This window comes from Anser anser (assembly GCF_964211835.1).
Source record: "Anser anser genome assembly, chromosome: 2".
Lineage (NCBI taxonomy): Eukaryota > Metazoa > Chordata > Aves > Anseriformes > Anatidae > Anser > Anser anser.
Window position 1 is genome coordinate 142,009,866 of NC_139721.1, and position 12,217 is coordinate 142,022,082.

A 12,217-nucleotide genomic window follows, 5' to 3' on the forward strand; every position below is an offset into this window, starting at 1 on the left:
AGACTATAGATGTCTGAAATCACCAGTGGCTGGCTCTTTTTTTAAAAATTATTTTTATTTAAAGCTGCATGTGAGTATCCATGACTGAAATTTAAGGATTCATGACTAGGGAGCCAACAATGCTAAAAATGAAAATAAAATAAACTGATACTACCGCAGACATAGAGCGGCTTTGTATATTACAAGCATTTTACATTAACCTGGTATACTGGAACATTTACTCTATGAATATACTGGTGTAGTTTAGTATCAAGCAATCAGATTAATAGGCAGGAGTTTAAACTTGCTCAATTAAGGTACTGAGAAGCTGTGCTACTAATTGTATTAACCTAACAGATATGCCGAAGAGAAGTAATATGCAGTGTGAGCAATATTGCGTTGTACAAAATAAGGAAATACTCCAAAAAAATCTTTTCTAACATGGTTGAACACAAAGGTACGAAAATCTTTTAAGGGTGACCTTACTACACGTTCTCTTTGCTTAGCACATTTTCAAGTTCCATGCCACAGCATTCAAGAAAATGAACAATAATTAAATACTAACACTATCATATGTGGGCCTTCATCTCACACACTGCAAATTCCTGTCAGACAAGCCAGTCTCAAAGGGTTGTGATCAGTGGCAACAAGTCCAGACGGCCAGTCAATACTAATGTACCCCAGTGGTCAACACGGGCCAATGCCATCTAACCTCTTCAGCAGGGACCTGGGTTATGGAACAGAGTGCATCCTAAGCTAATTTACAGAGGATAAAAAAATGGAAAGAGTAGTTGATAAACTGGAAGGTTATGCTGCCTTCCAGCATAACCCTTCCAGAGGTCCCTTCCAGAGGGACCTTGGCAGATTAATGGACTAACAGGAATCTCATGAAGCTCAACAAACATGAATGCTAATTCCTGCACCTGGGAAGGAATAACCCCATGCACCAGCACAGGCTGGAGTCTGACTGGAAGGCAGCTTTGCAGAGATAGCCTTGGGGATCCTGGTGGACAAGAAGTCGAATACGATCCAGGAATACGCCTTCCTGGCAAAGAAGGCTGACAGCCTCCTGGGCTGTGTAAGGAAAAGTGCTGCCAGCAGTTCAAGGGAGGTGATCCTTCCCCTCTACTCAGCATGGCTGAGACATATCTGGAGTGCTGTGTTCAGTGCTGGGCTCCCCAGTACACGGATATACTGGGGTGGGTCCAGCCAAGGGCCACAAAAATGTTTAAGGGATTGGAGAACCTGGCATGAAAGAGGCTGAGAGAGCTGAGACCATTTAGCCTGTAGAAGTCTCAGGGGGATCTTATCCACACGTATATAAATGATAGATGGAAGAAAGTAAAGAAGACAGAGCTGGACTGTTCTCTGTGTTATCCAGTGATAGGACATGAGGCAATGGGCACAAACTGAAATACAGGAAATTCCATTTAAAAATCAGAAAAAGCCCTTTTTTTTTTTTTTAAACTGTGTGATCAAACACTGAAACAGGTTGCCCAGAAAGTCTTCATCCTTGAAGGCATTCAAACCTGACTGACTGTGGCCATGATATGACCCTGACATGAGCTGACAAGGGTTTATTTGACATGGAATTTACATTTGCTTTATAGATTAAAACCACTTCTTTGAGGGCTTGCCTTTTTTTTTTTTTAACCCAAGGAGTGTTAATACTTACAGTAAAAAAAAATTATTGGCATAGTCTCCACATCTACTTGAAGTGTTCTTTTTTATTTATTTATTATTTCAACAAACTGAAATTAAGAAATTTACCTGATCTAAGAAAACTAGAAAGTTCCATGATTTCATCATCCTACATTTCAACATAGCACAGGTGGCCCATTGTCATGTCTGCATATTTTAATCAGATTTGTTGTGGGCGGGAAAAGTAGCATTAAAGCTGCAAAAGAAAAAGCTGTCTTGAATGAAGTTCAAGTTCTCTTAAGCTTAAAGTCAATGGAATATTTGGAGATTTTCCTCATTATCTACAGAAGGATGTACCCTGAAAGAAGCTTATATTTTGTAGTTCATAAGCCGATTCCAAAAAGCTAGAAGTTCTGTGGAATATCTGTGCAAAAAGAACTTTTACTTTTTTAAGTATCTCTTAAGTCACTTTGAAGTCCCTTATAATATCTCAGAACCAGCGTGATTAAACTAGCCTCATGTACATACTACGTTCATTTTCAGTGCTTTGTTTTCTTTCAAGCCAAATAGTGAATTAGGTTCCATAATATACAATCAGTGGGTGTGCTTAGAGGATATTCATCATTCTGTGAACAGTAGAGATTTTTATTTTTGTAAAAAACATACCTGTAAAAACAAATGACTAGGGAGCACATTGTCAAAGGATGGACTGAGGTAGACTGGCTCTATCATTCTGATGCCCATCCCACTGAAAAACATGAAACAATTTATTTCAAGAACTCAGATTTACCATTTTCAACAGTATTAAATTAAAATCATTGTGCTTATATACAGAAACTTGAAAGAAAATCTTGCAAAAATGAAAGCATTTATAAACTAAGAAAAATACTTTTATAATTTAGCAATCTGATATTCTTTAAAATGATATCATTAAGTTGCGTAAACTGTAACACCAAATCTACTACATTATAAATTGGAATGATCTGTAAAAATTGCATAAAGTTACCTGTTTTATACATAAGACAAACAGATATCTAATCCAAGCCTTGACAATACAAGAAAATGCAGAAAAACAGATTAAAATATGTTAACTTCAATCCATTACTGCTGTTGGCTAGCCAGGTATGCATTAGGGCACTAGCATATGATTCCCTACTTAGATCTTCTGTTTTTCTAGACTGTCTGAGATTTCATTCAAATAACTGAAGAAAATCTTTTTCAAAACCCTTACTTACCTGCAAAACAAAGGTTTAAACTTAGAAGCAACCTAAAAGTTTCAAATATGGATGAAGTTCTGACATAACTTTGTTATGTTAGGACAAATTTACAAGAGAATGGACAACAACAAAAAGAAAATGACAAAACAAACACACAAAACTGAGCCTGGAAACAATACTCTAGAGTTCTGAAGATAACAAGAATGAGTATTATTTTGTATATACACTGCACTGTCCTACAACAAGGAGGAAGGATATGAGGAAGCAAACTTGCAGACTACAGATCTTACATACTGCCAGTCTATGTCAACAACGCCACAAGAATATAAGACAACTACATCTACTACATTTAAGCTCTAATACACCAAAAATCCCCTAACAGTGTGATCTTTGTTACTATATCTTCTGTAGTCTGTTCTTATGATGTAAAGCTTCAGTCATTAATTTGATGTCACACTCTTCATACGCTGCTTTTTGTATGCATTTTAGACAACAGAAGAACAAGCCATATGCTTTGGATACAAAATAGAGAAGCAAGTAATCTTTAATTAGATAACTACCGTGGCAGATGCTGTTATATTTTTAAAGATATATGACCTGCTCCCTTCACCCTCCAAAAAAAAAAAAAAAAAAGCTTGCAAATATTTTTAGGAGATAGAGAAATTGTCAAGGCTACTGCTCTGTTCCATCCAAATAAGAGAAGAATTTATCAAAATGCAATTCTACCACAGACTGTTCTGTACTAACATTTTTTCGTTCTATATTAATATCTGTTCTATATTAATGAAGTTATATGCTAAGCAAATTTTGAAAAGACCTCAATTTATTTCCTCCTGTCTTTCAAGTAAACTGGTATCTGGATTCCATTATGCAACTAAATGTGTTATCTGCTAATATTTACTGTAGAAGTTTAATCATAATTAGGATTTCCTTCACATGCTGCCACACAGTCATCGTATTGCTACCACCTTAGCTGTGAAGTGACAAGACAGCAGGAGGGACAATACTATTATATTCTCAAAAGCTAATGCTTCCCCCAAAATGGTGAAAATGCCTACATACCCACAGGTCTCAGTCAAAGCGAACTTTGGCTTTCACACAGGGTACAGAACATTTTAAAATGCCTTCTCATCTTCTCCCTTTCCTTTGAAAAGCCGTAGGTAAAGATTGCAGTTACTATGCACTTACTTCATTGGGCCATGTGAACTGAAGATTTCACTGCGACTCAGTTCTGAAATCCCATTTCCAAGGAAAACCTTGACTCCTTCAAATTCTTTGGCTCCTCTTTTACATTTCCCTTCAATATCTGAATACACTGAGACCAAATCTCCAGCTTTCATAACTGGGCAAAGAAAAGAAATTTTGAGATTAATCTTATACTTGACACGACAGTAGTGACCAAATATTTTAGGATTTTCAGTAGATTACTTCAACTCCTATATCACAGCATAATTTAGATTTTCTTAGTGTGATAAAAAAAAAAAAAACAACTAACTGGCATTAGGCTTGAAAGTGTACATGGTGAATGGCTATCAAATAGCTAGAGGTATTGAGAGCCACTAGGTTACAAATCAGACAGCTTGACTTGTTTCTTAGAGGCTAGACAAACCTTCGCTTTATTTATTTTTATCACCACATGGTCACCCAGGAGTTTTAAGCACGCTCTTCAGGATTCAGTCTTCTGTGTACTCCAAGCACAGAAGTACTTCAAACCACACTGGTTCAAACCCGAGAGACAATTATTTCACAAAGACTGTAATACTAAATTTGCTTAATGAACTTTCAATAGCTAAGTAGAACATAGCTACAGCTGCTTATCTCCAACTGTTGCTTTAATACACGTGATTATATATTCCTGTTAACAGAAATTTTTCACTATGGCTCTCTTTCCTCTACAGCAACTGCTATTCTCAGTAATCCTATAAAAGTTTTACTTCTCCAATTAAAAACCTCCACACCAGTAAAGTTTTAAGCATACAAAAAACTCTGGTTCTAGGGACTTAAGTGAGCTTTCTGAGCTGGAATAAAAAAATAGATGGGAAAGGGGGCTGGTTTAGGTGATTTTGTAGAATAGTGAGAAACCTCTATGAGCAGAGCTTGGGTAAAAACATGCTTAAAAATAAAGGTCCCCACTAACTGCAATAAACAATTTTCTGAAATGACACTTCAAAGGTTGCTGACTGGCTGGTGAAACCAGAAGATACGACGAGTAAGATGAATGACAATTCAGCTTCCCAAGAATTCCATGAGCTGTATTTGGGAATCTTTTCTTCTACTTTTCAAGTAGCCTTCTCAGTAAGGAGAAATGCCCTGGAATTCTTAAATGGTAGTATCTGTTGGATAGCCACTGAACATTTCTGTGTGTGTGTGTGTGTGTATTTATGTGTAGCTTCTTTTTATACATGAACCAAAACATTATGTGAAATGTGTAACAGTAACTATTGTTACTGTCTGTTTAATCTTCACAGAACAAAAATTTGCAGCAATTTAACCCATCCAACAAGCAAGGTATTTGCCAATGTTTTTTTGCAGTATTCAAGCAAAAAGGATTTTAAATCACTCTCTGTTGATAACTGTCCTTTCTGTTAATTTGGGTAGCTTATATTGGTATTTCATAAACATGAAACTTAGAATGTGATTAGTTAAATTAAACTCACCTTCCCTTCCCCCCTTTGATAATTAGTTTCCTCTCATTTGGGTTGCTAGCTCAGTGATTAAATGTCTGTTCTTGCTGTATTCTTCTTTTCCCTAGTTAAAACTATCTGTGCTTAATATAGCCTTATTATATTTGGCCTGCAGGAGCATGCCCTTCTATTTTATTTTCACATCTGCAATTCTCCTGAAGCATTGCTAAAGTTTTAGTTATAGTATCATTTCTTTTCTTTGAATGTGATGTTTTATGCAGAATTACATGCAGCAATTATGATAAATCACTATTGACTCAAAGAGGAATTTTAATATTTATGAGGTTGTCAAAATAAGCATTTTCAACAACTGCTATACAAATATACTTATTTCTTTAGCATGTCCTAGACTAATAAACATTCCTGTTCAGTGAACTGGACTTACGCACATGCTTAAAACTTCTTGAATGTGTTTTTTGGCAAAAGAATGGAAGTTAAGTGGATGGAAAAAGGCTTTCCTGAATCGCTTTGTTTAATAATAAGGACTATGATCATTGGTACATCTCATCACAATAGAATAATGAGGTGAATCATTCAAAATTATACTAGTTTCACGTAAAGTTAATTTGACCTTTAAATAAAAAATAAATAGGCTGCTGAACACTGAACATGTATATGTAGTTTTTTTTATCTTGTCTAACAGGCATTGATAGATGGAAAACCACAGATTTCTATTTCTTAAGAACCTGGTATTAAAATTGAAGATTTTTTCATCAAGAAGTTTCTACTAGATCTCTCAAATCAAAAGAGATGAATAGTAAGAAACGAATTACCAATGGAAAAAAAAATCAATTTTTGTAGATCTGTGACTTGGAATATGAGAGGATCATAAAGTCAAGTGCCTTCATGGCTACATGAAGAGAGAACACATCTTCAAGTACTGTTTACTAAATTATCACCTTACATTCAGCTACCATCCAGATGTATCTGCTGTGGAAACATTTTTAATTTTTTATTTTTTTTTTCCACAACATTGGAAAGCGTCACTAGTAAAAAAAAAAAAAAAAAAACACTAAAAAGCTAGCCAGGTTTTACTTTAAATATGTCTTAAATAAATTTAAGAAATTATTTAAATTTTATAAGAAATATAGAATTTTAAATAAATATAAGAAACTGAAATCTTTGAGAACTAATACTTCAGCTATTAATTATGTATTGTAAGGAGAACTTGTAACAATGCAAGTGAGAAATAATTACATATTTATTATAAGTATAGCACAACAATACTGAAATTTTCTAGCAAAAGCTAGATAAACTTAAAATGTATATTTACACTATAATAAAACTGTAAGATTCATTTCAACTGTGAATAGAAGAAAAAAATAAATGGCACTATTTATTGGAAATTCATCAAAGAGTGACATTTTTTCCTTGCTATTTAAATCTTAACTTTAGATTTAGATATATTAGAGATATAGATTAGATATATTTAGAGAACTCTTACATCTTGAGGTAGATATGATTCCAGGAACATAAACATGTGCTCCTCGAAGTACTGCATACCCACACTGTGCTCCAACAATGACTTCAGATTCATGTTTTTTTAAATCCTGCCTGAAAACAAGACATAGTTAAGTCAAAAAAAAACAAAATACTGAAATACATATATCTCCCTCAAATAAGCTATGTGGTTCATAACTTTTTTTTTGTGTGTCAGTTACATATTTTTTCTTCTGTATTATCATGTATTCAATGTAAACGTTTCATTTTACTTCCAAGAGGAATCAAAGTACAGAGCCAAACAGAAAAACAGCCCCGAAGTAAATCAGATTCAGACACATTCTGCCACTATTACAAACCTAATACAGGAATACAAATAAATGACACTGGTTTCAAGAAATAATCTCTATCCCTTCCTAGGCCAGACAACTGCGAAGTGACTTTGTGTTTAACAACTGCTAAGTACTTCTATAATAAACGTATGGCCAGATGCAGAGAACTTTGCCAGTAAGAACCGTGAAGAAGATAGTTACCCAAATGTATTAGCGTGTAAACATGTTTGAGTGTAAAAAGAACAGAATGTTCAAAAAAAATGCCACAAAAGACAATTAGATGCGAATGAAGAAAAAAAAAGCATTAAATGGTATTTTAGAATGTGTAGCATTTACTAACTAAAACAGCTTGTTACCAATCTCTACAACTGAATGATATAAACTGAAGTATGTTAGTTTTCACTAATTGAAGTATGTTAATTTTCACGAAGAAAATATTTTAAATAAAATGTTCATCAATGTATTCAATAAAATGATGAAAAAACTCCAAGGGGCAAACACAAATGCAACAAGGGAAATACTCTACTATAGCTTAAGAAAGATGAATGAATAGTCATTTTGTAGAGGATAAAATTTATTCAAGAGTCCTCTCAGCATTATTGATGCTAGTCTCCCTACCTCTTGCTCTGGAGTTGATCCCAGGGGAAGAAAACACTGCATTAAGCTATTTGTTTATAACAAATAAACTTTCTATCCTGTAACAATATCCAATAATTCTCTACCCCACCCCACCCCCCACACAAAAGTTTAATTCTTTAGTCTGCCACCTACCTGGCTTTCCAGAGAGGATGCAGTAATGTTATATTTTCCCTATAAAAACTTTATATCATAAGGAAAGAACCATCTCTATGCTTTCTTTCAAGGATTAAAACTCTCACCCAGTTTGACTGTCCAATAGGTCTTAATATAAAAGAAGTTTTATTTCTAGCAAATTAGTTCTGTTAACCGTTTAACAAGAAATGTATACGTAAAGTATGTGTTATGACATTTTAAGGTTAAAGTCTGAAAATTTCAAACCTAGGTCCAATGGTAGGAATTAATAAGATGTCCTGGAGTTCTGGGTGCTCAAGAACTGGAACACATATTCCTTTAAATTGCTGTTAAATTAAAAAAAAACAAACATACAGTTGTTAAGTATGAAACGTAGTATTTAAGTAGTTACTTACACTGAAAACTGTATTTTTCCATTCCGAATTTAAAGATGTAGAGTACAAAAAACAAATTTAGTGCAAACAGTTGAGAGAGGTTGTGAAATGCTATGTTGGGAGGGACACTCCATAATAAAAACACCAAATAATGAACATTGGGTATCAAGGCTGTAAAGGAATTCACTGAGAGAACTACTTCAGAGATTGGGATGGTGTCCTGACACTCATAATCCTACCACTTGGTTTTACTCTCTTGTGGAGAAGAGTTGTGTCACGTTATGACCAGGTCACAATAACACCACCAGGGAAACTTGGGTCTAATCTGTGTTATTATTGTATTTATATGTTATTATTTTATTTATATATATGTTATTATTTTGATGCTATTAATTATAAATCACAGGAAAAATCAACTTATGTATTGTCTGTTGTACAATACATGCCACGCTGGAACACTTTTGTCTTTTCAGCGTAAGTTTGACTGGGTACTGAGAGCTGAGTCGTGTGTAGAGTTGCAAAATAAAAAATGTCAGGTTGCCTTAAAACTTAAAAACTTAAAAACTACTCCTGGACTTTAAAAGGAGGATGTCTCATTGTCTGAGGCTTTTGAAATACAAACCCAAAACATGCAAAACCATAAATTAGTTTGCATCTGATAAATAACTATTTTCTCTTAAGAAAGAAAACAATCCATGTGCATAATTTTATTAAAACTGTTGTGTCGTTTCCTTTTCTAATATAACCATAATTGAAAATATAGAAAGTTTACAAAAAGCCATTTTTTTATTCAGCTTTCAGCAAAGCACGTTCCCTCAAAGCAAAATATCAATTTCCAGATTTCTAAAATCAAGCTAAAATTAGCATAACTTGTTATCATTCTAGCCAACAGAACACTGTCAACTGCCTCTGCACCAGAGAAACATCTTGGCTCCTGTCATCCAATAGCTCCCCGTATACCCATACACCCACTAGCATTAATAATTTACTTAAATAACGGTATCTTTTTAGACAGAGTAAAGATCTACAATAGTGTTTCCAAATAATTTACTTCTTAATCATTATGGCTTACATATTATCACATAAACAAATATTTAATTAGGTAAAAACAAACAATATGTAAAGATTAAAAAACAGGAAAAAAAAAGTCATGGTAGCTGCTGGGCATCCCTCTAGCAAGATTCTTCAACATGTAGATTCTCCCAATTCTTAAACAGTTTATGTAAGCAAACATTAATCCAATCTCCTTTAATCTTTACTAAAAATAAGTTCTAAATATACTAGTTTAGACACAGTATATTGAACTTCAGTTTTCGACTGTTTCTACCATCTTCTCTAGAGTTAGATGCCTGTACAGATTTACTACAGAAGTATCCCAATCCTATCTAAAGTCTGTATCTGCCATCTAAAAAAGACTTGGTTGTCTTTTTCCTTCTCTTGTTGCTTTTTGTGGATGTATTAGCTGCTGAATCCTGCTATACAATGAATTTTCATTTAACATTTAATGCTGACAGGAAATCAATACGAGTGTATAATGTTAATAGTAGTTGACATGTATTAAGTTAAGGAATAGTTTCCAGTAATGAAAAGCTCTCTTAATCAGGCAAAAGATGAAAAATCTTTTTATTTTTGCTGTAACAAAGAAATTGCACAAACCTTCTGGATCTCTTCAAACAGCATTTTTTTCACGTGTTTCACTGAGGCCAAGTGGGTATTGACTCTAACAGTTGTGAAAGCCGGTGGATGAGATAGATGACTTAACAGAGATTGATATTTACTCTCTGCTTCCTTTGCACCTAAAGCAGTTATAAGCTGGGAGGAAAAGAAGATAAATTTTAAAATAAGTATTAACAAGATTCACACAGCAGCCTCTTGCTCTACAAAAAACATAACATAAAATAAACATTATGTGGAAATGGAGGAATAATGGTTGTGTGGTGTGCAGTAGTGAGGAATGTCTCTGCAACAGAGGTCTAAACCCAGAGATAACCTTATAGATTTCTTGAAAAGGACTTGTTCGAAAACGGTCTTATTAGCAAGATAATTCCAAAAAGGCTGCAGCAAATATCAAAGACAACTACTAGTGAGCTCTGCGATACTAAAGAAAGAATACGCCAGAGATGCTCAAGCAGATTCAAAATTATCAATTGATAACTCTTAAACCAATATACAAAAACATCGTTTTTGTGTCCCTTCACATTAGTAATTCATAAATTGTCTATAGTATTTTTGATTTTGCACTGGGGCAAGAAAGTTTTTCTCTTTAATATTATTAAGATTAAGATGTGGTTAATTTCCATTGTGACCATTCTTCAGCAGGATCCAAAACTGAAGCCTCAGATTTACTGTTTAGTTTAAATATTTCATGTTACTTTGACTCAACAATCCTAAAGAATAATTTTGTATTTTAAACTGAACTATATTTAAAAGTCTGCGGCTAATGTGAAGATAATAACTTATTGTAAGGCATCAATCAAACAAAATATTAAATTGAAGGAATATTAACAGTGTTCGATTTGTGTATATTTGCTGATGAATAGTAGCAGTATCTGTTTCACATACCTCATTATTTCTGAACACTTTGGTGAGATACTCTTCAACTTCACAATGGAAATATATTTTCGGGAAAAAAGACATCTTCCTTCAGTGTTTAAATTCTCCTGGCAGAGATCTGAAATAAGTAACATATTTTCTTAGCAGTTTTTATCAGAATCTATAAGTTTACAAATGTAACATAAAACATATGTAACAAACTACGCTGCACTAGCCTTCTGATTCTTCTGCTCAGACAATGCAATTTTTGTTTTTTTGAGTAAAATAGATATTGATCAGATTATGGCTGTAATGTTATTGTTAATTAGATTTTGACACAGGTTAAGTAAAGGGTTTAGCATTTGCAACAATCCTACTCTTGTAACTTTTTTAAATAAGATTTGGAAACCTGAATATAATTATGCAGTCATTTGACAACTGGTGGCAATACATATGATTTATATCATATGATTCATATTTGTATTTGAGTGACTTTTGTATTAAGATTACAAAAGCATGTTTTTAAGACACGAAATAGGTACTTGATGATAACCACAGAATCCCACAGAATTGTTGAGGTGATCTCACAACTGCAGTCACTTCTCAGTAAGCCAACAACCAATCTGTCAGCGTGCTGGTGACGGGACTTGTTTCTACCACGCTATTAAAATGTGTCTGAAGGATACCGTGAAAAATGAGCCAGTAGGTGGGCAAACCCAAAAACGGTTGGTCAAAAACACTACACAGGCAGGACAGAAGTGCAGTGAAGTTCCACAGATGTGTTCCAAAAGGGAAGAGGCAGAGCCATGATACAAATAAACAAGGCAATTTCGCCAACGCGTAATGCTGCAGAATCTCAGTGGTTTTAAACCTGATGCCAAAATAGGGAAGTTATAACGTCTTAGAAACCACCATCCTCCTAAACACGTCAACCGAGAAGCGATTCTGCTAAAAAATGCAGTCAGAGGACCAGAACCGCTGTGAGCAGCCTGGAAACGTTAAACGCAGGAGCTGCCGCTCGGGGCTGGACTCGGAGCCCCGGCGGTCCCGAGCGAGGCTCAGGCTCCACGCTTTTCCCCCCAGGAGGACAAACCCGGGGTCCCTCCCCGAGCCCCCCCGGCCCTAAGGGTACCGTGAGGGACCCGAGGGGCCCCGCGCCCCCCCCCCCCCCCTCAGGCCCGTCCCGCTCCCCCTCCCCCCCCCGGCCCCCACCTGCCGCCGCGCCGGTGCCGCAGGAAGTCCCGCCC

At 35.1% G+C, this 12,217-nt stretch overlaps 1 protein-coding gene across 1 annotated transcript in view; it reads right to left on the reverse strand.

Annotated features, from left to right (window-relative positions):
- Positions 1–12,096, reverse strand: part of NSUN6 (NOP2/Sun RNA methyltransferase 6) — a 28,292-nt gene extending 16,196 nt beyond the window's left edge. The window contains exons 1-7 of the mRNA XM_083824611.1: positions 11,657–12,096; positions 11,001–11,109; positions 10,095–10,250; positions 8,311–8,390; positions 6,966–7,075; positions 4,026–4,179; positions 2,287–2,368 (exon numbers count right to left, since the gene is read on the reverse strand). Coding sequence (XP_083680737.1) covers positions 2,287–2,368; positions 4,026–4,179; positions 6,966–7,075; positions 8,311–8,390; positions 10,095–10,250; positions 11,001–11,075 — 657 coding nt within the window. The 5' untranslated portion in view covers positions 11,076–11,109; positions 11,657–12,096. The remainder of the gene's footprint in view (positions 1–2,286; positions 2,369–4,025; positions 4,180–6,965; positions 7,076–8,310; positions 8,391–10,094; positions 10,251–11,000; positions 11,110–11,656) is intronic.
- Positions 12,097–12,217: the final 121 nt, after the last annotated feature.